Genomic DNA, 27,154 nt, shown 5'->3' with positions numbered 1-27,154 from the left:
CCTCTGATTTGTAGGTTAAGGAAAACTTTCCCCCACTTCTGCTTAAGCTTCCTGGCTTTAAAAGTTCAGCAACAACACAGCAGTATTGGCTTGCAGAACAGGCTTGCAGTGGCCTTTCCATGTCTGTGACACGTGCTCTTTTTTGTTAAATGTAATCCAGTATGTCACTTGATTCAGTTTTCTACCTTGATGTCTAAACTAAAAGACCTCTATTTGTACATCTCTGCAGACTTTTACCAAACTTTGTCCCTTCCCCCGTTTCTTCTGCACTAAAATAAAATATGGAGGCAGGGGGAAAGATGGAGCAATAAAAAGTAGTCTCAAACCACGAGTCCTATTTTAGATGCCTCAACAACAACCAAAAACCACGCACATATATATGCACACCTGCTTGGAAGTCACGCAACTTAGCTAACATGGGGACGTGTCAAAAACAACACAGAGAGACAAAACCAAGCTTTGTAATCACTGGTATCATGTGTTATAGGTAAATTATCTATATCACAAGATAGGCCAAAGTGTACCCCGTTAGCTAACTGTGAACTTAAAGAAGCTTCAGAGAAACCTTATTAATTGAATTACCGACACAAGGAACTAATAAATGTTGCATGGGGCCAGGCATTATTGTCCTGGAGAAGACTGAGTTAATTATTAATAGTAGGTGTGGAGTTACAGCTTCCAAAGTGCTAGGTGTACGGTACTTCGAGCACTTCAGCATTGCAGGGAGAGGATGAATTACAGCTCTCAGAGGTTGTTGCTAATGAATAGGATTCAAGTGGATTGCTCACATTTTTCAGTAACAGTTCAGGAAGGTTTCAGTCTCCAAGATCTAAAAACTCATTAAAAAGAAATGTCATATTAATATTGATCATCCAGGACTTCTCCAAGTCTTGAAAAGATCGGCTAAAAACCGACGGCAAAACAACTGTTGCCAGGCAGGGGCTCACTTGAAAAGCAGTTCAGCAGTAATAATGGGCAAATTATAGTGTTATTTAATACGCGGTTGGCCTCAGGGACTGCCACGCTGCCCTTGGGGACTGCCAGGATGTTCACAGTAAAAGAACTGAAATACAGATATGCTGGCGTATAAAGACAACATCCAAAGAGGAGAAATTTCCTCCATCTCACAAAGGCACCTTATGAATCATTGTTTTTTGTATACTTACAGAATATTCTGTTTTTATTTGATCTGTTTTGACGGATAACCTCAGTTCTGTAATAAAACAAATGGCACTAAAGAAAGATATTTAAAAATCATTGTACTATATTCTGTCCCTGATCCATGAAGAAGAGATTGCTCCTTGGATTATTTAGAAAAACTAAAAACTGCTTCTGGATCTCTTTATAGTCTGTATTTAATTGGGAGTCCTTTAAAAATCATAAACTTGACATTTCACTGCTGCCTTTTTCATAACACTATTTTGTTTGTTTTGATAGTTTTCTAATTGGCTTGTGGTATACCTCTAAACTGAGGCTGCTGTTAGCACTTTTCTGGGTCCTTGTGTACAATTCTCTGATTACATGGTAATTTAATAGATTTCATTAGTAGATATAAACTGCATGGCTGCTAATAGCCCTTCCTATTTTATAGCACAAACCTTTATGTAAAATGTGGAGTATACAAAGAAGGAGAATAAGATTAGCATTCAAGAGCCAAACACAGTAGCACAGCTTTTTAAATCTTTCCCTTGCTTTCATATCTGTGCAAAATCCAACTTGGAGAAGGCCCAGAAAGGGACACAACCCTCCAAAGCAGACCCTCAGCTATAAATTGGTATAGCTTTCCCTGGAGCTTTTCCAACTTGCAGCAGCTGAAGCTGTGGCCCCATGAGTTTTATCTTTTGTACCATTTTCTAATCCAGAAAATATCTTAATAGTTTAACCCTCTTTCTCTAAATCTCATTACGGTAAGAAATGACTGATGGCCATTACCAGCTGAGAGCTCTTCAGCTAATTTTGGACCGGCATAGGTAGCCGGTTTCGAGAGGAAATGTCCACAAAATATCATCTCCCACAGAAAGGGTGCAACAACAGCACTCACAAACCCTGCAAACCAGCGGGAGGAAAAAGCAGAGGGCCAGCACGCTCTTCTGAAGGAGGGCATTTTTCTGTGAAAATGGAAAACACGGGGCTCCAGCACGGGCTGCCGCGTCCTTTGCTCGCAGCCTGACAGCTTTACAATTAGGGGCCGGGGGGAGGTGCTACTGGTTTCCAAACAACACCATTTCATGCATCTCCTCGGCATTGCCTCCCTCCTTTCCCCTCACTGGGCCTGTGAGGGTCTCAGCATGGTGTCACCCATGGGACTGGAGCCCGGCGGGGACTGACGTCCCCCCGCCTGCACACTGCAACGGGAGCAGCGATCTCCAGAGGCTTGTCCTCGTTCGCGGGTCTTCAGAGAATAATCGGAGGCTACTTGAAATGCATCTTCTAGTTGCAGGGATGTAAACCAGAAGTTAGAGCTGATCTAATTTTGTGGTGCAGCTCAATTAAGAGAGCCATTTCAGCAATGAGCATTTAAGTCTGGTTTCAACAGAAGGTATTTTCTACAAAGCAACTAGTTCAGCAGCTCTGTTCTAAAATTAAGTGCTGATTCACACATTTCAGAACAAAAGGATGACGGAAAAGATTAACTTTTTTACAAAGCAGTCACTAGAGCTGAGTAGAAATTGGCTTTCCCATCCTGTACAGAAAAAAAGAAAAGAAAAGAAACTCCCTCAGGAAAATCCAAAGCATTTAGTTTCAATACTTACTCTTTAAAAAAATAATCATTTTATTATAATTGATCTACATTTAGACAAGAAAGTGGCTGTGAATCAGAAGAGTAAAGGGGTTGTTAGGTCTTGAAAATACTTAAACAAAATGCTCCAACAATTTCAAATTTCTAATTCACTTTTTTAAAATGGACAATTTAGTGAAAATTAAACCTTTCCTTAAAAAAAGTTTGCGTTGACAAATTAACATTTTCTGCTAAATAATATTTAGACAAAAAGAAATCCTCACCAGCCCTATTAATTACTTCTCAAATAATGTGAGAAATATTTTTTTCTCTCTTTTTTGGCATGAATATATAACTAATCCTTAAGCATTCCTTGGGGGGAGCTTCTCCTTCCCAGAAAAATGTAGGTGCTAACAGAGAACAAATATGGAAGTGGGGTTTGGTTCATGGCAAAGAACACTCCTTAAAATGCTGAGGAGAAACCTCCTCCAATGAAGCATCTCCCTTTTGTGGAAGCTGGAAGGCAAAAAAAAAGGAAAGTTTGTTCTTCTATTTTTAAAGCCTATATTTGCTTTCTGCAAATCCCATAGTATTCAAACATCTGCCCAAGCAGAGAAGCAGACGATACAGGGAAGGAATCACTAATAATATTTGTTGACCAAAACCTTCAAGAGTAAGAAATGACTGAGGAGTTTAAGACACTTTAAGTCAGTTTGTGCCCATTTTTCGTATACACAAGAATAATGCCAATCTATCAACCTAATGATGCCAGGATAATGGTTAAATAAGCTCCTTTAATCCAAAACAAGTTTACAGATATCTTAAACTGTGCTGATGTACGTTCATAATAAAGCAGCCACTGCTATAACAATATTAGTTCTTAGATTTTAAGCAGTATGAATACACGAGGTCTTTCACTGCAACTCATTTGGACTTGGGCTCCAAAGGGCCAGTTATGAAAACAAGACTCTAGAAAACATAGTCTATATCTGTATTATGGTATCTAAATAATTGGTTCTGATTTTTTTAAAGGTACTGAGTACTCACAAGTTCCCTGATTTTCATCTAAGATGCAAAACATAGGTTTAAACACTTAATTCTCAACACACAAGTTTGAAAACATGACCAAATATTAGTTTTTCTTTTATATTTTTTCTTCCAGTAGTTTTCTGGATTTGTTTGTTTTTGCCTGCCAAGATATGCATGATTCTGTGCAGAACTGTGACAGTCTAAAATGAGATTGTCCAGAATAAATGGTGACTATTTTTGGAATGTTATTCGATAGAGGTACATTGCAAATAAATGTAATTCTTCAGTTAATAAAAGCAGATTCAAAATAAAGAAGCTAATCTGAGGAACTGTCATTTCCACTTGGAATACAAATTTTTCTAGGGCAAATAAGCTACTAAAGTGCTTCTAAGCCTACTTCAAAGAGAGCTGTAGCAAAGTATAGAAAAAGCCATTGTTTTGAAAAACCCCCAGAGAGTACACTGATGCATATTTTGTACTGATATAGACCTTCTGATGTGAGCAAATAAAATTGAATGCAAGTCTAGTCACTCAGTCAGAATTTCAGAAATAAAACAATTTAAAATGTGGTCACGTTAATGGACATTCAGATAGAATTGCTGCCCATGCCCAAATATGTAAGGTCAACTTAATACTGAATATTAACAGAGAAGTGATTTTCACTTCTTGGACAGATAATAAGGGTGGGATTTTGAAAACTTTCTGTTGGTTTAACTGTGAAAGCCCACCTCAGAGTGTAAAAAGCTGTCCAGTGCAGTAGTTCAGCAGTCACTGAAGCTGACTAGAAGCACTCACTCAATTACAAACATTTCACAATAACGTAGATTTTTAAGGCCTCTCTCGCTCTGACCATCAAGGCTCCTGGTTCAAACCCAGAGCTAGTGGCTGAGCTAATTATATCATGTAAAATTTGCACCTCCAATTTAAAGACTTTGATCTGTACTTAATTGACACTGTCCCTAAAGACACTGCTATAACTTGCCCTCACCATAAATGTGTGCCAGTTGCCTTCAAACACTTCTTTTTTTGTAATGTCATAAAAGCAAACTGAGAGAACTAGCTGATGTCAAAGCTAGAATAGAAAACAACTATGAAAGTAGGAGCTCCATTCATAATAAGGACACAACTGTAAAAATTTTATTTTATGTTGGTGAGGATCCTATAATTATAGACTACGAAAAATAGAGTAGCTCTTACATAATTATCTAATCTGCTTATCTACTTTCCCTGAAATTTCTCTCATCTCCACAGTATGTTCTCTTTACATCTGCTGTGTACTCTGTTCTCTTTTGCTCTATGTCCCCTTCTCTCACAACATACATTCAATTTCCTCATGAGTATATCCTCCACAAAATGACTTTACCTTCCAGAGAAAAAGAAAATCATAGACCTTCCACCCTGCGTTTTTCCACCACTGTTGATTCAACCTGTGTTATGCTCTCTCTTCCCATCATGTTTCTGTTTTCTATCCATATTGAAAACTCTCTGGAGCAGGAACCATCTTTTCTCTGTTAGTTGTGTCTAACAAAACCCAGTCATATCATTTGTTGGTGTTTGAACAGTACCACAGTGACTGATGAGTTATTTAAAACACATGAGCATAGCAGCTTTTGCAAAAGAATAAATTTCTGTACATTAACCCAGTTTCCTATGCCCTAGTGGATTTGCTAGGGCAAAACATAGTTTTACATGGGGCATACCTAAAAATGTATTAAAAAATCAAGCTCAGTTTCCAATCAGAAAAAAGGTTTATTTTTTTCTTAAGTTCAAAAAAATCTGTTCTTTCCCCAAGAAGGTTAAGACAGAAAAGAAAATCCACCCTTCCCATCCCAGTAATCTTGAGGTATTGTTGAAATTCAACATTTGGCTTGCATCAGACCTAATAAAAAATTATCAACTGAAGAAAATGAAAGCTTTTACTGGAGTGTGTGATGGAAACCTCAAACAAAGATCTAAGTTTTTAATATTTGATTTCAGATCTGCAGAGATGAAAAAAGCACTGATCTGCAATACCATTTAAATCCACTTTCTCTGAAAGCACATACCAGGAAGGAAATAGAGATCAGAAATGGCTTGAAGTTAATTGTGTCACTAGGTGTAGAAATAAAGCAAAAGTTCAGGAGAAAAGTGCACAGTGCAAATCAGGATGGCAGATATTCATCATGAAAATCAAACCGTACTTCAGGACAGCCAGCTTCTTTTTCATCTTCCATGGCTTGTTTCGTAGAGTGGCAATTAGCTTCTTTTTTTCTTCTACCTCTTCTTTCAGCTTGGCCAATTCCTCCTCTGTAATCGGCTCCTCCTCAGAGTCAGAATCGGAGCTGCAAGCAAGAACAGGGAGAAAACAGTCACTAAAACTCGGGAAGGAGAGAAGCTTTCACTGATGTGAGTACTTGGTGCTAACTCTTGTCGTCTTTAAGACCTAAGTTCGTGTCTTCCCTGCTGCTCAGCGGGGAGGATGGAGTTCCTCGACTGGGTGGAAGTTACAGGGTAAAAGGCAGAGCCGCACACTGAGGGCCATACAGCAGAGTCCCGGCCGAACCAGCGTCCCACCCGGAGCAATCCTATCACAGACAGAGAACGGGCAGCTCTTTGGGCGATGTGTCTGACAGCCCGTGATTGCTCCCATAGGAGTAACCGCCCGCCTCAGAGTTCAGCCCAAATGCAGAACGGGCACATGAGAACACTGTAATGGCAGCATTTAAAATATAGTTGTCCAGCCCACTCCACCATGCCTCGGGAGAGAAGAGACACCACAGCCTCCGCAAAGGTACATCTAAACCAGACGAAGGCCCATGGCCATCTCCACTGATCAAGGCAGTAACATTTCAGAGCTGGGAAAGGTTCAAAGCCACATTGCAGAGTGGCTGCCACACGTCCAGGTGCTGGTAGTAAGCTGAGGCAATAGTAACGGCATCTCCAGATGTGTTTTGTTTACAAGGTGAACATTTTATTCATGCACCGATTTGTAGCATCAACAAAAAACCTTGTTGATTGAGGCAGTGTCTACGTTCCTAAAACCTATGCAGATCTTTTCTGTGAGAAATCTTGTAATGGCAGCAAACCAACAGCAACAGGTGTTTCCTCTTTTTATGCCAGCTAACAGGAAAATAATAAAAAAGAATTCATTACACTTCAACTTCCTGCCCTAAAAAGCTGACAGGGATGACTACCATTGACCAAGTTCTTACTCAAAACAAACTGTTTGATGTGCTTTTATTTGTTTTTCAGGGGGGTGTTTTGTTTTGCCCTTTTTCCTTTTGGAATGTTTGAAAATGTACTGCAGTTTTTTGGAAACAACTTTCCATTTTCTAATTGCTTTGGGAACCGTTCATTTGAACTTTCTAAGCTAGCAGTTTTCGGGCAGTTTTGCTTACAATTCACCTTTTCGAGTGTTTTATATTCAAAACCTGACGTCCGAGCTGAATGACTGGTTACCCAAGTCACATAATAGTATGGTTTATGTGCTCCAGATAACTAAGGAATTATGAACTTTTGCATCTATCAAAACGGATAACAGAGCTACAGTAAAAGACCTCTGGAATGGGTTTTCTACTACCAAAAGGGCTTGTCAGCAAGGATGTCTGTGAAAAAATTCAAAACAACCAAATACGATGAAAGCCAAATTCTTTTGCAACACATCAAAATCCAAACTTCTCATGGTTCATCTCTCTTTAGCTTTGGTGAAATAGGCATAGTTTCAGCAAATGCCACAGGGAAAGAGTTTAAAACTCCAGGCACCCAGGAGGAAGTCAGCAGCGGAAAGAAAGAGGCTCATGTTTATCAAATGGCCTGCTGTTAAAGACTCAAACGTTATTTGTTGAAGAGGCTGTCACACTGAAAAGTCGAAATCATCAGCCATAAAATTTCAAAACTCCATGTGTTAAGCAACAGTGCCACAGAAAATGTAAATCTCCAGAAAGATCCTTCCGGAAAGCCAGGGAGACATATTTATTGCTATTCTGGTATTGCAATGAGCAAATGGAAGACCTACATAAAGATTTAGGTCAAATGGTTGAAGGTCAATAAAAAAAATTGTGTATAAAATTGAGAGGCATTTTAATGTGTGCACAGTGAAGAAAAAGAACAGAAGGATTAAAGGAGACTATTTTCGTCTTTATGAGAGGGCTCTAAATCTTTAGTTGTTTCATCAGCTGCTTTGTGCTATACAAAACAGAGAACAACCTGCCTGATACTGAGGATTTCCTTTGACATAAGAAAATCGCTGGATTGTGCAAAAGTGAAATACTCAGTTTCACAAGAATGTAGTGAGAATAGTGGGAAATATGAGTGGTAGGTAATAAATAGTACAGTGAGCTAAGAAACTGTGCAGAACAGAAGGGATAAAGCAGGGATAATACTGATTCTTGTGCCCGTAGCCTTTTAGTGCGTTATTTAACTTTGCAAACACATCTGCTCTGGAAGTAAACATCTCATCTTTCATTTTTCACTTTCCTTTGTAACTAAGAAAATAATCAGAATTCCAGTTTTCTAGACACCTTTAAGGTGTTTTTTTTTTTTTTATTTAACCAGTTCTGTCCAACAATGGTTACACTATGCAGTCAAACTTGATACAGTTGCAGCAGATTTTTCCTTTAGCTCCAGTGATGGAGCACTGTGAGATTTCATCTAGGAAATCGGAATTCTGTCTTCTTCTGAAAAATGCACAGGATGATATAGGCAAATACAATATTATCCTCCTGTGGAATAATATCATATTCAACGCATTGTCTATATTAATTTTACTTTCATTTATCTTGTTTAATTTTCCTTTCCCAACTTCTTATTTTCTTTTAGTGTACTTTTCCATGCTGTCTGAAATGCCAAGAGCAAGATGCGCTTTTAAGCAGCATGTAGCCTTTGTTGTGATGAGTCCTCATGGACATACTAGACAGCTTATATTTCTGTCCTCCCACCCTTCTGTTCCCTCCTCAAGGCTTTCCTGAATCATAGTGGAACTGATCACCAGCATATATTCCTTTGTTCTTACAATACTTATAGTTCTGTTATTAAAAAACCCTGTGCATCCTCTTGGTTATTTATAGAGAGCTGTCTGAACAATAGGTCACTTAAAGACAGAAGGAAAGAAACTTCCTTTCAACCTTCTTACAATTCCTTTCTAAATGTCACTTTGTGATGTATCTTTTCAGCTTCTACTTTAAAATGAAAGGACCACCCTTCTCTGTGCTGCAGAGTTGTTACCTTACTTATAATTGCTTGTTCTTCCAAAATGAGGTCAAAGAAAAGCCTGTAATCTTGTCAGTTGGTCTCCTAACTGTCTAAGAATATAATATTCTTGAGGTACCTTCCGGAGTAATTAGCTGTCCTCAGTTATTCCTCAGGTGTTATGCTCACTGCCTCAAGAATGCCCTGATCTGGTTAGCAGTTTCTAATTATTTAGCCTAAATGTATGTATTCTAGTGTTCAGTTGTTTGGAAGACAATCAAAAATGTTTTGCTTTCATTGTTTTATATTTTCAGTGGTCTTTTTTTAATTAACACTCAGCAAATGTTTGCAATAGAAGACAATAAAAATAAGCAAAGGAACACGGATTGGCAGAATGAGGAATGCTGCCATATGAGTACAGGAGATTGCACAGAGGGGTGTAATTGGCACTATAGCGAAGAGCTCACACAAAAACAGATTTTAGGCATTCTAATAGGGAGGGGGGATGAAGTCAAAGTATGTTGCAATGGGACCATGGACAAGTTAATACAACAGCATGTCTCACCATATTTTTTTCCCTTTGACTCCTGCCGTGTTCTCCAAGGGTGCCTTTGGAAACACAAATAGCTGTAGCATGTGCTCACTGGGGGAAGGGGAATCTCTCTCCCTGTTCACTGAGATAAGCATTTCTAGCTCCATTTGCTCCATGATACATTATTCCCAGAAGTTGTTTCCTTTCAAAAACATGAGAAAGGGCAGGGAGCAAGAAAAAAAAGTAAAAAGAAGTTTTCAGAAGTGCTCGGTACCTGTGGGATCTCCCAAAGACCCCCACTTGAAATGCTGTGGAAAAGTGACTAGGCATATTTCAGTGGGAGCCGGTGGCAGATGAACTTTGGACAGTCCCAGCTCAGTTCCTGGTTCTGACTCCCTCAAGCTGTGGCACTAATCTTTTGTGAAAAGTTGGCCCCAACCAGGCTTGGAAACAAAAACTCCATTTTGTGAAAAGCATCAAGATTTTAGTTCCACACCAGAAATAAAATGTGCCTCTTGGGTTTTGAGCTCCGCCACGACCACCCTTCTCTCATTCAGTCCCTTCCTCTGGCACCTTCGCTTCCCTTTCTCCAGGGACCAACTCATAAACGTAGGTCATCTAACACCATAAGGAGGAGCCAGGCTCAAGTTCCTGTAAGACTGGATTTGCTTTTGATCGGGTATCGGTGGTCCGGGAAGTGTATGGTTGATTGTTTTCACAAGTTACACCCTGGACCCACGACACCTTCCTGACTTCATTCCATTGCAACGGATATAGTGTTGTGGAAAGTTTCCATTTCACTCAGTCAGAATTTCCTCACTGCGAAAAACCATTCTATCCAGCTCAAATTGGGCTCTAATGAGAAAAGGAGTCATATTGACTCCCAGCATTTCACAGCTGTAAATGAAAACAGGTTTTACATGAGATAACAACAGGTTTCATATAAAAAATGGAATATACTGAATTACCCTGAACCTGATTTCTTTTTGTCCTTTTTCTTCTTGTTGGCCTTCTCTTTTTTCCCTTTCTTATCAGACTTTTTATCCTGTTTCTTCTCATTTTTGCCTTTCCCATTTTTACATCCTTTCTCATCTTCCTCTTCTTCATCATCTTCCTTGGATTTCTGATTTGCCTGGTTCTTCCTGGTTTTGCGGGGTTCCACCTCAGAATCACTGCCCTCATTTCCAGATGCCCTTCCCCGTCCTCTCCTGTTTCTGTGCCTGCGATGCCCGGCTCTCCTTGGCCCATCTTCATCATCATCCTCATCTTCCTCACCACCATGTCTGGCTCTTCCTCTGCCATGCCCCCGTCTAGTTCTGGGTGTTGCTTTCTTCCTCTCTTTATCTGTGATGGGGAGAAAAACACAAGAGAAAGCAGCATGTTGAAGGGAAATCTTCCCTGCTCCTGTTTCATAGTTTGTAACCCCAAAACTTCTGAGTCTAGCCTCAGTTATCCACACCTAGTTACCTATTTCTTTGACATTTTCTTCATTGTCTGCTGTGCTGCGTTTTTCTTTGTCAACATCACTGCTATCTGTGAAATCAAAATAAAAGGCCTGTTTAGTGAGGAGTAGTCATTAGGGATAGAGATCTTTCATGAAATGCTTAGAAATTGCTCCATTTCACCATTTCACAAACCCAATATTTTGGAACACTGTGAACAGTTTTCAAGAAATAAGGTGAAGACAGAAACAATGCAGTTACACTGTCGTTTAGCACTCAGATAAGCAAGCCTGAAAGTGAAGAACTTCCTCATTATCTTACGGAAATAAGCAGGATAGTAGGACCCGTGAAAAAAACCACCACGTTCAGCAACATCCCACAATATGGGGAAAAGACGAAGGGAGATGAAAAATGCTTCTTAGCCTGGTTAAAAACATTTTTGTTTTGTGTGGGATGTCTTGCCTAAGTTGTTCAGCCTAACTAATGACTAATACTAAGTTCAATGAGAGAGGCTCTTCTGCTACCTATTCACAACCAGGAAAGTAGCCTAATCATTTACCTTGTACACTTTGAAATTGGGATCATGCATATATGGAGAAGAAAGAAAAATACTCCTCTCTTTCATATATATATTATAGCCACAAGAATCCTGTCTATATATGGGGCATACATGATATTTAATTAATACTCTCTCTGGAAATATTTGTATGAACATATCACATAGTATGTCACTACTGGAACTGCTAGTGGACATTTCCTCAGAAGCAATCCACCTAATACCTGAGAAGCCAGAAGCTAAGAGGCTTTCTTGAAGTAAAACTGAGTTTGTAGATATAGGACAGCATTTGAGATACATCAGTGAAAGATGTAAAGAGAGAGATGCATGGTAGTAGGGGATTAATGAGAACAATAAGAAATATTAGCCTGAACAGAAATAGGCAGCTGCCATTCCACTTTTATGTGTCATACATTTTCATTCACATCTAACTTCTCCTCAAGGACAGGTAACATGTCATGGTCCGTATGGCTCTGTTTTTCAGGCAGCAAGAAACTAGTTATCTTTCATTTTCACTTACCTGTAGTTCTTTTGAATTTTTCCTTATATTCCATCTTTTTCCACCCATTATCTAGTTCCTTTCATAATTTTATTAAGCCACCAATGATTTCTTGAAAATTTATATGCATGTTGATCTATCTGGTGACTGCTATAGCTAAACCATCAGGCATAACTTACTAGCTTTACCCAGACAGGAAGGTATCAAGCAAAAATGGTGAAATACATAAGGCTGCAAACAACAAACAGCCTAGAGTTTTTTTCATTGCATGCAATAATGTGCAAAGGGTTATTATACATAATTTGACAGGCATTTTAAAACAGGGACATAGGCAGAGTTTAAATTCCCTCCATGAAAAATTTCATTGTAATAGTATTTTCTAGCATTTCCACAGCATCTGCACAATAAATTTTTTAAGATTATGCAAAAGTGTTATCATTCAATATCTTCAGTGGAATGTGAAAATAAGTGCTCTTTTGTTCTTCCTGCCTTCTGTTGCTGACAGTAACTAGATCTGCATTTGACAAAGATCATTACGTTGCTATAGAAAGCTTGCAAAGACAGAGACAGCCTCTTCTAAAGAGATGCTTTGCATGCAACAATAGGGCACCGTCTTTTATTTGCAACTAATGCTTTTGCTGATCTCCTTCAGCCAAACAAAAATTCCCGGGAAGCACTTTAATGATACAAGATTGGCTTCACTGCAGCTTCTGATGACTGAACACAGTAAGCAAACAGCTGGGGGCTTATCACATACCCTGAAACAGACTTCAGTACTGCAAGTATATCGTGCAGAAATTGGTATAACATTGACACAATAGCGAAAGTAGAAACAAGGGAGTGTGCAACACCCAGGCTTAAACCCAGCAGAAGGTAGTTGTTTGGGTTTAATTAATTATGATGGCATGGGGTAACAAATGTGTAAGTCTGAATCTAACATTTCAGGGAAAATAAAGTGTTAAGCTAAATAAGAAATTTCAGACTGCTTCACAAAAGTACTGTGAGTACTACTAGCGGGGAGTGTACTGAATTACTAATCAGGAATAGTCCTGTTTGCTTTTACTTTTTACCTATGCACTCAGGCATCTGAGTGATAAAGAACAGATTATTTTAAAAAAATGAAGACACAAGCATAAAACCAACCGGAAGTGGACATTACCATGGGAAGAGCCTAGAAAACGACCAGTGATTACACGGAATCACACAGCTAGAAGAACAATGGCTACTACAGACAAACCCAAGAAGCACCAGTCCAGCTTCAACGATGATTTTTGCAAAAGCTGAAAATTATAGCACCATATTGGACTTCAGGTCATTCCTGACTCCAGGGTGCTGTGCTCATCCAGAGATAGGAAACATGCTCAGTTTAAGTGTCTGAGCTTACTGTGTTAAAAAAAAAAAAAAAAAAAAAAAAAAAAAAAGCCTCATTGCACCACCTCGATGTCAAGTAGACGATTACTATTAGTTCATCTGAGGCTTGATGGGATACATTGATGGGATATATGAAAAGCCTCATCTGAGGCTTGATGGGATATGTTGAAAATTTGCAAACTTTTGTCTGTGCTGCATCAAATAATGCTAACAGATTTCAGCCAAATCTGCACAAAGAAGAATGTGGGGGGTTCGTCCCTCTGTTTCTGGTGTATCCAGAGAATGAGAGATCTCCCAAGGGCTTGCGGTGCGATGCAGAAAGCATAGTAGTAGAATTGTTTTTAAAAGAGGCTGGAAGAAGCCAGGCAAGGGTCTCATGTCCTCAAGTTTGCCTGCACATGCTGCACACTGTTTTATGTTATGAGCTGGGTTACTAGCAGAAGGGGGAATGAGGGAGCTTAAATTCCCCTGAGGTCTGTCCTGAGCAGCATATATGCATACATTCATGTAATGAATGATGTGCACAGTTATATAGTCACCCCCTCCTGCACCCACATTATAGCTATCCTTGTAATGCAAGAACTGTAATACAGACAGTCTGTATTAATAATTGTCTTTTTATGTTTTGGGGTTTTGCTCATCTCTTTGAAAGACCAATGATGTTAATTGGTTGGGCATTTGAGCAATAAGAGTGATAATTTATCATTAATGTGCTTAACATTATTATTATTAGAAAGCTACTTCAGATCATTAACTCTGTAATACTTTTCAAAGAGGAAAGCAAGAGGCTAAGCAGCTCATAACTCAGCACTTCAGTTGCTTGTGGCAAACCCTGTCTCGCTGAATTATTGGAGAAGCATTTCAACTATACACAAATTACATTTCATGGTGACACTAAATCTAAATGCACTTTAGCACTAAATTTAAATGCTCTTCTATAAACCACAACACAGAGAAACAGTAGAGAAGCGTTCCTCAGGCACTGTATTATCATCCTATAGGAAAATTGAGGAGTATTTTTGGTGCTCTGGCTTGTTGAAGTGTATGGTCTTTCATGCAAGAACAAAAACATCACTGTGCAGGATCCTTTTATCTCTATAATTTGTCTTCTGCTTTTTCACACAGATCTTCGTATGATCCCACTTATGAAAAGCTTAATGAAGGAGATATATAGCCTTCACTGAAAGCAACTAAATCTCACTAAAGCAATGTCTAGAACTGCTCATTGTTCCAGAGAAGGGCTAATAGGACCTCATTTCTTCACTGTACTAATATTCGCAGGGCTAATTTTGGTGATGGGGCTCTGGGTCAGCTAACTTGAGGTAAGGTGACCTCAGAGCAAACTATTTTTCAGCTGTTATCTATTCCCAGATACTGCATCCTGCCCCATGTATTATTAAGTATATTTGGAAATATTCAAAGTCTTACACCTTACACTCTAGGAAACTCAGTCACTTTCTGACTTTTTCCCCAGTGATTTAAAGGGAACTTTGTCATCTTGCTAGACTAAGGGCAGCAAAAGCACAAATCTGAGAACTGATTTGCTTGAAACCTCCTTTAGGTTTTAGCCTATAGCCACAAATGAGCCAACTACATCAGGCTGAAAAATCTCTGTGAGGGCATCCTGACTGAGTTCAGAATAAACCACAAGTCAGAAGCTGCAGTGAAGACAGGGCATCAGATCTCAAAAGACAGCTCAGAGCAGAACTCAAAATGTTGTCACTTTGGTTGCTGAGGAAATTAAGCGCAAAACAAAATTTTTAGAATCCTAGAAGCCTTTACTGTATGAGGTGGCTATTCAACAGTCTTGCTCATCCTAGTCACCCAGCTTTCCTGAATTGGAAATTGGGACTGTTGGGACTGTGATATTCTTATCTCATTTTCCCAAACTGTTTGTGCATTATTTACCAGAGGGTTCTGCTCAGATTTTGTATTTTCTTTCAGCTTGTCTTCTACTGACAAACTTCCTTTGATTTTTCTTTTTGAGAGGGATAATGATTCATGGAATTAACCCATAAAATGTGGCCCAGTACTGGAATACTACTGCTCACACTACTACTAAGTATAACTGACTGCTGCTAAGCAATTCTCTGTGCCATTGCCTTGAAAAAATTTCAGTGATGAGTGAAGGAGTTTGTATATGGTTCAGAAATGCTATCCAACTTTTTGAATGTGCTATAAAATAAATATTTATTGTATTATTTAATTGTTAAGCCAGTGAGATGGGTCATATGCAGACAGACCCTTGCAAGCAATTATTGTACCTCCACTGGCCTGTGCTGGACTTTTCTTGGTGCCAGAAAGATGTCATCCTAGACAGCCGAGAAACTGGGTATCCAGCATGCAGAAACGTCAACAATGCATGAGCATCAGCAATGCTTGATCATATTAATCAAAGCGATAAGCAATAAATGCATGTGAAGTGTCAGTCAAAAAGGAGAGCATGGCATAATATTCAGTTCTAGGTATCTACATACATTTTCGTGCCATTGTTTCTGATCATGTAAATATGACAGTATCTGACAATACTTCTGTAATGATAAATATCACAGAAGTAACAGCTCCAAAACATACCGTAAATAATATACCAAAATCTCACAAAAAGTGAATTGGTGATTAACTTGAGAATTGAGGTTCAACAATGAGGAGCTGGTCATATGGGAAGAGGTTGACCCAAGTCTCTCAGGACACCCCAGAGTGAAGAAGTAAGTGCAAAATGGTATTACTGTTGTTCAAGCATCTATGTATCTCTTTTGCTGTGTAAAGCAAAGAATATTTGATTGATTTGATAAATACTTCTGAAAAGCTTGCTTTTACTATAACATCCTCTCAGAAGGTAAAAGAAGATCCATAGTGTCTGGAATAGCAGAGTTTTGGGAAAGGTGAGTTTTTAAAAAGGGTTGTGAGCACTGATCCTGAGAACATAGGAATGCTGACATGTACAATTCCACTTCCAGAGTAAGGATTTTATATGTGACCTGAAGAAACAAGGCATCGGTATATTCCAAACTTGGTTGTATCTAATTTCTTTCCACCATTGTCCCTGTCCCAGATACAGAATCATCAAAATTAATTTTTATCTCCTATGAAACAACAGAGTAAGTGGCAAGACCAAATCCAGAAATCAGATTCTTTCTCTCTAGTCTAACAAATATCATTTTTCCTCTACTTTAGTTTTCATATCTGCACCACAAATCTGATATAGAATTTCTATTGCCGTTTTATTTTCCAATTTCTTTATGACCTCCTCTGTGAAACTTTTGCGTATAAACCTGATGGTTCAAAACGGCTCCCTCCTTGTCTCAGGAGAAAATACATGTGATGGAGATACAGCCAGGTATGTTGTTTACATCTGTCTAAAATGTCTCAACTATTTTTAATAATGTTCCATTTCAGCAATTAGGATCTGATAAATAGGCAAAGGATTGCTTTCTCTCTGTCTCCAGCTGCCAACCCCGAACAAAGTTTCCCTGACTGTTTTATAATCAACCAGCTTTTTACGTTACCTAGATTCAGAATATTACTTTGAGAAATTATCAATAGATAATCAAAATACCTAAAGCAAACAGAAAGAGCTTGGGATGGGGCAGGTTTTGTTCAACTGCTTTTCTGTTGGGTTTCTTGTTATATTTCATTAAATAACAGAACCATCAAAGTTAGGTTTTCTGACTACAAGTTGTAAAATTCTTTGTAGAAGCTATATAGAGGTTCAAACATCTTCTCTGCTGTACCCTAAAGTCTCCCATCATTATTCTCACTTCCTGGAGGCAAAAGAAATACCAGGTATCTGCCACATATTGCCAGATGCTAAAACTAAGCTGAAACATGGTGCTTCCAGGATGACTTTCGATACACAGCAGAGAGAATTCCACCCTGACAGCAGAAGAGCCTAGATCCACACCTTGTGCTAACCATCCTACGTGAATGGACACCAAACATGTGGCTGCAAAATTTCCATTAACTTCAGTGTTTCAGGATCTCTCACTTATTTAATCTTTCCAGTAACTTTATTTAAGAAGAAGAAAATAATTCCCCTACTCACACTACTGGAAACTAAGCCTGATTCACAGAATATTGCCTTTAAAAATAGCCTATATTTTTAAGGAACATAAATTGAAACACAGAAATTACAAATGCGAATTGCAATTTCTAGCACAACTAGAACGATTAATATTGGAGACCATGCTTGATTTTTCTTCTGTTTTTTTTTCCTTTTGCAATTTTTCCTTTCATACATGTACAAAACTGAAAGTCACAACTTAAAAAATTGTCCCATCCAGCATTAGCTATGAATTTATGGAGTAAAATAATAGTTTCTCTTCAATTACACCCACACTAGCAAACATAGCACTTATTTTTCAGTGCCTGTACTAACAAGGACATAAATATTAAAGTAGGCAGAATATTTATCCTACCATGTCATGAAAGCATTAGCATCTGGGAAGGCTTATTAGTCTTAACATATACGTTGTGGCCTTCAGAATTCTACATCCAAAGAGTTTCATAAGTTGCCTGAGGAGCCATAAGCTTCCCTTCTCTGCAGACTGCCGCTAAAGAGAATTTGCCCAGCTAGCTGTGGCTCAATCAACATTTGAGAATTACAGATGGGAACCACAGGGAACAAACGAATGATGAACATTCTTTCAATTCAATTCACATCCATAAATTGCTCATTTGGTTTCTGTTGGTAAGGAAAAATTACAAATCTTCTGCTAAAATATAACAAGAGATGGTCCTGCTTAAATAGATCGAGTTGGCACTGTGGCTGGCATTGGGCACTCCATCTGATTATGTTCTCCTCTTTCCAATTTCCTTCTGGTCTGTACTTATACAACACAGGCCTTGAATGCTGTCTCTCAGTTTGTACATCACAACTTCAGTCTCAGGCAAAGTTCCCCTTCAGGCATAAATATGTTTATTGCATGATTTCAGAGCAAAAATGTCAGGCCAATTTGCTGCTACAAAACCTACATTAGACAGGAGAGGAGCAAGATAATTCAGTGAGAGACCGCTCAGCACTTCACCTCCTTCATGAGAGCGTGAATAAAAGTTCCCAGACCACTGCCTCTTCCACAGTATCTGTGGATATACTCAAATTTCTGTACCTATCCTAGATGAACTTCTAGTCATGTAATTTTTTGGACAAACTCTCATTAGAGATCTGACGAGCTTGCAGGACCCCCTGGTTACTGTAAAAAAAAACAAGGAGAAGAAGCTGTGTTTGCATTGTCTCTTTGTCACACTGTTGGTTTGATGATGGGACATTTCTCACTTTCATTGCAGTCTTTATTTCAAGAATTAAGATCAGAATATTAAATGTCCAATGTATTCTGGGAAGCGTAAGAAGGCAGTAAATCATACCACTCTGACCTTTTCAGGTTCTGAAGTGTGATTTACTTAACTCATACCCATTATTCATACTACTACTAACATGGGAAGAACACATGTTAATATTGAAAAAACAGCTTATGTGCAAATTTCAATGTAGCATTCTCGGTGTATCTGAACCCAAACATTTTTTCAAATATGTTATGAAGACACAGCTCTTTTAACACAGGTATCTACAGGTGACCTGCTCACCACTGGCTCTATTGTTGCCTATTGCTGATAGAGAAAAACAGGCACTTTTTATCTGATCTATTTTAAACATCCACTCTGATAATTTGTGCCCTAGGCTTCTTTCCTGTATGAGGAGCTTAGAATAAGGAATTCCCATTCACGAACTTGAAGTGATGGACCATAAGTCTCCTGCTGTCCTAGACTTTGCAGGAGACATACTAAGAAACAAGAAGAATGGTCAAATCAGGACTTCGCTGGAGCTACAGAGATCAAAAATGAAAAAATGTATGGCCCTAGACTGCATTTCTGCAATTCTTCTGGGGTCTGTTCTTCACAAGAATATTCTTTGGGGCTGTTAGTAATAATGAAGCAAAACAAACCTACTGTACAGAAATTGCAACTGATTTAGTGCCTGAGCCCTGTGCCAAGCAATTCCAGTCCTCAGGATATTTTAAATTAAAAATAGACTCAGAACCACACTCTGAAACTGTCTCATACCTACTTATAGTGACACTCAGTTCACATTTCTTAAATCAAGACTGAGACTTGAATTTACTCACATGATCTCATCTCTAAATAAATCCATAACTGTCTTTAAGGTAATTAGATTTTATAATAAATTACAAAAAGGATACATTTTGATGCAAAATCTGTCTAAAGCATTATCATGATTCTACAATCTAAAGATTTCAACCTTTCCCTAGTGAAAGATATGTGGGTTTTGTTCACCTTGGGAATGCTGTCCTCTGTAAAACCACTCTTTTGGATGAATAATAAAATCACTGAATCAGCAGACAAGTCAATTCAGTCATATATCTGTGACTGGAAGGCAGATACTTAGGGTAAATTTAGAATCTTGATTTTTTTAAAAAAATGTCATTGCAGGTTTTTATAAAAATGTATATATTCTATGATCATACTCATTTTAATTGTTTATTATTCAGAAAAAAATAATATCAAACCTGATAAGTATTATGCCTACGTCACATGAAATTCTGTGTTTCTTTTATAGTAGAATAAGCTCCATTAGAATGTATTGCTTGAAATGTAAACTGTTCAGTAAAGGTATGTACAGAAAACAGCTGGGAAAAAAAACAATGAAGGCTTTCAGACAAAAAGAAGGAAGAAAATAGGATGGACTCAAAAATGAACAAGAGGTTATATTCTGACAAAATGCTAAGCAGCTCCTTGTGGGGTTTTCTGCAGTAGCAAAATCCATTTTATTACTATTGAGCACCATGAATTTGGATTAAAAAACACAGCAATAAGTGTTTAGTAATATCAGTCTTATTTAATGAGACTTAACGAATTCATCAGAAACCACTCTAGAATAAGGTCCCTGGCAATCTCCTTCCATGCTGAAGATCAGAAATGTCATGCCTATTCCATCTTAAAAAGATCAATATTTTGGAAAGGGCAATATTGCCCATGAGGACAGAAAGTACTTCCCATATCCAAGAGCTGCTTCACACTTTGCCAGAATCATTCATTAAGCACAAAAACATTTCTTAAATTTCCTACAAAAGCATTTCTTAAATTCAGAATATAATAGTGCAGTATCAGTATAGAAATATTGTTAATGCTTTATCTTACTATGAAGCATGTGTTTGACATTTAATATTAAATACTGAAAGCAATAAGCAATGGAAGGTTTGTCTCTGTGCAGCTTATAGTAGCCACAAAATATCCCTATTTTCTTATTCTTCCCTATAAGCTATATATAAATGTGAGTCAAGCAACAGGGCTGTGGTTGCACTGTTTTGATTTACTAGCTAGTGGAGAACTACACTGCCATCCTATAATTAGCCAACTCACAGCAAAGCTGCTTTCAAAAGCCAAGCAAAATACATTTCTGAACAAAAGATAATATATTGTGACAAAGGCAAATTCCTATCAGAAAGAACAAGAAAACAAAACTTGCACACTGTTGAGCTACATGCAGAAAACGAATGCTTGTATAAGATGTATAATTATATTTGTAATTACCATTTCCTTCAGTGGTGGTTGGCTTTTCATGGTTAGGCATCGTGACTGTATTTCACAGGGCTGCTCCCGCTGCCACCTACACCGGAGAGAGCCTGGAGGTTGAGTGGTTCAAGGTGAAGTGTAGCACATCAACATCGTCCTGCCTGTCAGTGAACGGATGGTGCTGGTGAAGTTTCACCGACTGAAATATAAGAAGATACTAATTTCCGAAGTGATTAATTTTTCATGAATGTTTAGTTTACTATTTAGGGTTGGCATGCTAGGGTCAAAAGAATGGAAGAACTTGTTCTCCTTCTTTATTATTATTACTGAAAAGAGAAAAATTCTCCTGCAATGTACTCACCTGTGGCTAGTACTGCTGTTTAAATGCTTAAGTGCCCTATTGATCAAGGGTGTTGCACATCATCCACATGGGAACACTTGGATGCTATATATCTGCACTTCAGTGGTGTTTGTGTGTGGAAGACGAGTTATATAGATTTTTTTTCTCATAAAAGACAGCTTTTACCTTACACTTGTATTTAAAAGGCATGGCTTTAAAAGCCAAAAAGCATTCCTACCCTGAATTAAAACATCGTAGAAAAAGGATAAATCCACTGGTTTAAATTTGCATGACTGGGTGTTGCAGTTTCCTTTAGACTCCTTTCTTCTCCTTCTGTGCAGACATTACATCCTAAGTTTACTAGTTTTACCCTGATTCACCTTGCCCCTGTAACACCAGACAAGCTTAATGGTAAAACAAAGCAAAAGTTTATTCGACAAGACAGAAGGTCAGGTTTAGAAGTACAAAATTAGAAACAACAGGTTACAAATAAAATGATACAAACTGCAGTTCTTGGTTTGTGTTTAACTAGATCATTCTTTCACAGTTTCTTCAGCATTCCTCATCTAGAATTCTTTCAACATGACCTAGCTAGAAAAAGGGACAAATAATGGGCAAAATACCCCACTTTCCGAGATGTTCCTGACTGCATCCTCTTATCCACACTACCATAAAAAACATTTGTATTTCTTTGTACCTGCAATTCAGAGGCCTGAAAGAAGTTTGTATGAAAACACAGTAATGCTGGACATCTTGCCTGTTCCTTTCCACATTTTAGCATCAGGGTTTCTTGAAAGTACTGAAAATGTTTGTGGGTGTTGTTTGGACTGACTTGAAATTCAATTCAGAGACAAAATACATATAGGTATAGCCTTGTGTCAGAATATTAACACCTTTTATTTCAGATATGCCCAGAGAGATTGTCTGTATATACAATTAAGAGAGACATTTCCTTTTATGCAAGTTAGGCACTACTCATTTGTCTATAAAACATGTTTTCTGAACTATTTTTACTTCCTTTACTGCATTCTAAAATTACTCATTATACAAAATCCTAGCTCCTTGTGTTTGATGTGCCTGGGAAATATTTCTAGTTCAAAACGAAAGACAAGGAAAGATTCAAATCATGTCTGTAAATCCATAGTTAGACCATGTCTAATAAGGTATGATTTTAAGAACTCAGGGAAAGAATAAGCACTTTCTAAAAATGCAGCTGGAAGTCTTCTGTGCTTAATTTAACATTCTTTCTTTAATAACAGAAAGAAGAAAATCCTGAGAGGTATGATGAACATGGCATTCAAGTTTATGATTCTGCAAATACTTGCAAAAAGAAGCAGAGAAAGAATTATAACAAGGTGTTTGCCTGTTGCAGTCAAATCAGGACTAAATTTGATGGAACTGTATAGGTTAGCCTCAGAAATTTGGGTTAATAATACCTCATTTTCCTTTATTTGCCACATTGGAGAATATTTGACTGGATATATGAAAAGGAAAGGAATATACATTGAGAGCTGTCTGATTTACTAATAATTGCCAACAAAAATGACATTACATTAATATTAAAGAAGCAAAGGCAAGTATTCAAAATCTAAGGAGATAAAGGAATTAAGGTTACAAATGCAGTCTGAATGTGGTCCCTGAGTGAGCAGTAGCTACAGTATCGCTGAGTGAGCATTAGCTATGCTGTAGTTGAATTACGCATCCCATTTTATTTGTTCCTCAAGGTCTCCTGACTCAATGTTCAGCTTTAGTTTAATATTTTTACTACGTCCCAACTTATTAGTGTAGACAAGCCAGATGTCTCCACTTTGGTCTGTGGTTTGCCTTTATGGATGCAGGAGCTGCTATGTCTGCACAAGTTCCTACCTTTGATTTCCAGTGTAGTTCATGCTGCAGCTGAGCACGTGTATCCAGAGTATTTCATCTTGAACAGGGAAAACAGCCTAAGGCATTTGTTGTTTCACCGCAGCATTTGCTGCCCTCTTAGTTGTACCACTAAAACGCGGGGCTGCACTGTAGACCTCCAGGTCACTACACAGAGTAAATAGTTACTTGCTTGAGTCGGCTTAGTGCAGTGATCCCGTCTGCAGCGCAGCCCCACGAGCACTTGTGTCTGCGCAAAGGGGGACTCCGGCTGTGACGTGGCGTGGGAAAGGACAGCCGGGGCAGGGGACAGAAAGAGGGTGCAAACTTTTAAGCCAGGTTTGCCGCTGGAGATAACATACCAGGGAGCTGCACCCCATGTTTCTGCTTGTCCTTGGAAGTGAGGAGCACTGAACAGCGATGGAGGACAAACTGTATTAATTTGACTTGGCAGCATCTTACTGCCACTCTGTGCTCTTCTTACAGGGATATAAATGACTACATAGGGAGCATAGACAGGTCTCATTTACCCAGGGTCCTCTTTACCGCACTCCAGTCTTTCAAAGAGGCCTTAAATTTAATTTAGCTCCGCGTAATAGCACTCCATACAATCAGAACAATGCAGAGTGTTTTTAATATAAAATAAATGAGAAAAATGGCCTTGATACAGACAAATTCAGAGAACTGGGTGCATTCCTAAAAGAGTTTGTTGAACATCACAAAAATTTATTTTGTTAGCAGATTTGCAATATTTTTCTTTCTTTGTTCAAATCTGTATCTCCTTGTCAGGAATGCTTACTATACTAAAACACCAAAGCTTGATACACAAAAGACGAAGACTGAAGTACATGGCTATCCCTTTAACACAGCTGGAACTCCTGGAACATCTCTCACTGAAGGAGGAGGGGAAAGTATTGGTCCACAATCTCTCCCTAATACCGCTAAATTGATAACCCATTCGACAGCCATCTGCCAAACAGATGAATCTACCCAAGGGAAATAAAGATGACACTAAGGAATGATGACATAACTACATTTAGTACATACATCAGTAAAACTGAAAGCATCAATTTTGCCCATAATCAGCATTTAAGTTACTCTGCCATAACCTCCTCCCAAAGAAATAACCAAGGTAATTTTTTTCCTGCCACTTTTGCACATCAGCTGCAGACCCATTTTGACATGATGAAATGTCCTGATTGTTTGTTTTCCCATGTTTCCTGGGGCATTTTCCACCAGTTTTTAAACGCAGTGCAAAACTTACGGCAATAAACTCTACCTTTAATGATTTTCTACAGACCCTTTTGCTAAACGTGGCTCTTTTGAGGGAGGGATTTTAAAATACCATTTTGCTTGTGGATATACCAAGTTTATGTTCTGCCCTAAGGCAGCACAAGGTAAACGCAGGCAGCTCTGGAAGCAGATACGAGAACAAGCCGAAGTCATGGCACTGTAGTTGTGGCACTGAAAAGGCCTTTTTCAATGTAACGCAATACTCGCATCGATCATTCCCTAACCTGCTGCATCCAAATGAGTCAGATGAGCCTGCACAGCATTAACTAGTAGGTCTTTGCCTAACATCCTCATTATCTCACATCTTTTCACAGCTGAGTGGGTGATTACGCTGACGATATCTGGGAGCAGCAAGCAGCTGCAGCAGGAGCGGGGCCAAGCCAGGCGCCGAGGTGACCCCGGGATGGGCATTGCCCTCCCCGATGGGGCATGGTCCTATGGCAGCGCGAGCTCAGCAGGCAGCGACAGCAACACCAGGGCGTCCCTGGTGAGGCTGGGACAGGTACCTTCGGATGACAAATTCGATTAATTCATTTCATGAAGGAAACTGTTAAAAGCTGGCTCGAATGAGCTTCTTGAACTCTCATTAGGGAATACCGTGTCACAGAAGCACGAGTAACCTCACTCTGATGCCACCCTGCTATTTGAGGAGAAAGCTGCTATATCATAAACTTATTTGCGAACAAAACACTTGTAGTGAGAACACCTGCAGAAGATCTGGTGAGGAGTCAGCGACTGGTAGAGTACGTGGTAGCAGCCCCAGCGTGTGAAACTACTACACCTCCCATCGGTCACCCCTCTGTGCAGCTCCCAGGGCTCCTGTGCAGTCTGTAGTGTAAGTAAGGCCTTTATTAAATCTATTCTGTTTAACCCCTTATGAACCTGGAGTGTCTCTCTCCAGCAGTATCCAACCCTCTCTTGCCTGCCTTGAGGTCACGTTTGGCATAGCTGGCAGGATACCAGTGTGGAGATGCTTCTCTGGGGGCAAAAGGACGAGTGGCAGGTGGGGAGCCGCGTTCCCAGGTGGCCCGCTACGGGTCGGTGGGCACCCATGGCTCGCAAGCTGGCGGGGTGGGTCACCCCCGCAGCGTGGCTGGAGCTGGAGAGTGAGCCGGGGGGTTCCCCAGAGCGGCTTGTTCAACTGGTTTCCAAGCTCTGGCTGGAAAAAGCAGGGCTGGTGGCACGAAAGGCAGCGGGGGATCTGGGGTGGATCCTACTGACTGTGCTCCGCACCCTGGACGAGGCATTGCTGCCACAGTGCCAGCAAATAAAGCAGTTGGAAAGTGATCTCAAAGCCTTTAAGGAGGCTCACCAACTGTCCCGAGAGGCTGAAACTGCAACCATGGAGCACCAGTGTGCTGGTGTGGCTGCCCGCATTGCAGATTGCCGGCAGTGACAGCATGGGCAGCGAGAGGTCCATCCGCTGGCTGTGCGGGAACTGGTGCGAAAAGCAGATTGGGATCCAGAAACTTGGGATGGAAACATCTTGGACCCCGATGAGCCCCCCAGCTCGGAGTCAGACACAGAGCATGAGGGGGCGGCAGCTGCCCGGCCGGTGGCAGAGCAGCAGCTCACCGGACTGAATGCAGCCAATTTGCAAGGGACCACAACTACTCGCGATTTTAAAGCATGAGAGCTGCAGGATGTGCAGGGCTGTTTTAGGCAGCAGCCCCGTGAAAGGTTATTAGAGGGGCTGTTGAGGCTGTGGGATGATGGGGCACAGGCAGTTAATTTTACTAGAGAGGAGCTCGGTGGGATGGGGGCTCTGCCCCAGAATCCCAGGCTGTGCTGACCCTGCAGCACAAAACGAAAACATTTCCTCTCCCTAACGGAGCGGGTGCTGGGTGCAGTGCATTTAACCTGGCCAACCACCGTGGACATCGATGACGTGCTCACTGCGTGGACTACTATTGCGGCAGGGATAAACCAGCTGCAGCAATCAGGAATGGTGCCCAGAATTTACTCCCCATAAATGTGAAGAAAAGGGCAAGTTGTGGCACTGCCACCACACCTGCTGCGAGCCAGCATGCCATGACGGGAGGCCGGTGTGCCATGGTGGGAGGTGAACAGCGAACCCAGCACAGAGCTGCTCGAGCGGTGGCTGCAGCTCCAGCCGGAGGTGCACACGCAGCCCCCGGGGGTAGGGGAGTGCGGCCAGCAGCCGGGGGAGCACAGGGGCACCCACGACACCCGCTGCCCCGCCGACAGCGTGCACAGAGGGGGAGCTGCCAGCGGCACAAGAACAGGCCAGGCAGCATTGCCCCTGCTGTACTCGCTCAGGTCCAGAGTGGCTGGGGATCAAAAAGTGTTATACCTGCAGAGGGCAAAAGCCCGGGGAGGTGCGGCAAATGGATCGGGCCCCTACAAGGGAGCCAGCGGCACAGATATGTCCTGACTGCTGTAGATGCCCGCTCTGGTCTACTGTAGACCCACTGCTGTGCCACAGCTGCCCAGGCTCACACCATGCAGGCATTAGAAGACTTGATTGGATTATATGGCTCCCCAGTGGAAGTCCAAGGTGACCAGAGCACTCATTTTACAGGCAATGACATTCAAAATTGGGCCGGAGAGTGAGGAATAGCTGGGACGTATCACGTACCCTACCATCTGCAAAGGGCAGGATTGGTAGAGCAAATGAACGGGCTGTTCAAAGAGCAGCTGTGCAAATGTCCCCTATTGGTACCCTCACTAACTGGAGCAAAAACGTTCATCAGGCAGCTGCCTGCCTCAGTGACCACACACCGCCTGGCTTGACCCCATAGCTCATTTCCAAGGGGAACGCATCGAGCGGCCGGGTGCGCTTTGAGTGCAGCAGCT

The 27,154-nt window shown here is 40.2% G+C and overlaps 1 protein-coding gene across 1 annotated transcript in view; it reads right to left on the bottom strand.

Moving 5' to 3' along the window:
- The window catches only part of LOC135324812 (transmembrane channel-like protein 1), a 67,132-nt gene extending 46,233 nt beyond the window's left edge, over positions 1–20,899 (bottom strand). The window contains exons 1-4 of the mRNA XM_064501758.1: positions 20,860–20,899; positions 10,914–10,979; positions 10,415–10,790; positions 5,929–6,069 (exon numbers count right to left, since the gene is read on the bottom strand). Of these exons, the coding sequence (XP_064357828.1) occupies positions 5,929–6,069; positions 10,415–10,790; positions 10,914–10,979; positions 20,860–20,899 (623 nt within the window). The remainder of the gene's footprint in view (positions 1–5,928; positions 6,070–10,414; positions 10,791–10,913; positions 10,980–20,859) is intronic.
- Positions 20,900–27,154: the final 6,255 nt, after the last annotated feature.

The sequence above is a fragment of the Dromaius novaehollandiae genome, chromosome Z (assembly GCF_036370855.1).
Source record: "Dromaius novaehollandiae isolate bDroNov1 chromosome Z, bDroNov1.hap1, whole genome shotgun sequence".
NCBI classification, from domain to species: Eukaryota; Metazoa; Chordata; class Aves; order Casuariiformes; family Dromaiidae; genus Dromaius; species Dromaius novaehollandiae.
This window is presented reverse-complemented; position numbering and strand designations above follow the sequence as displayed.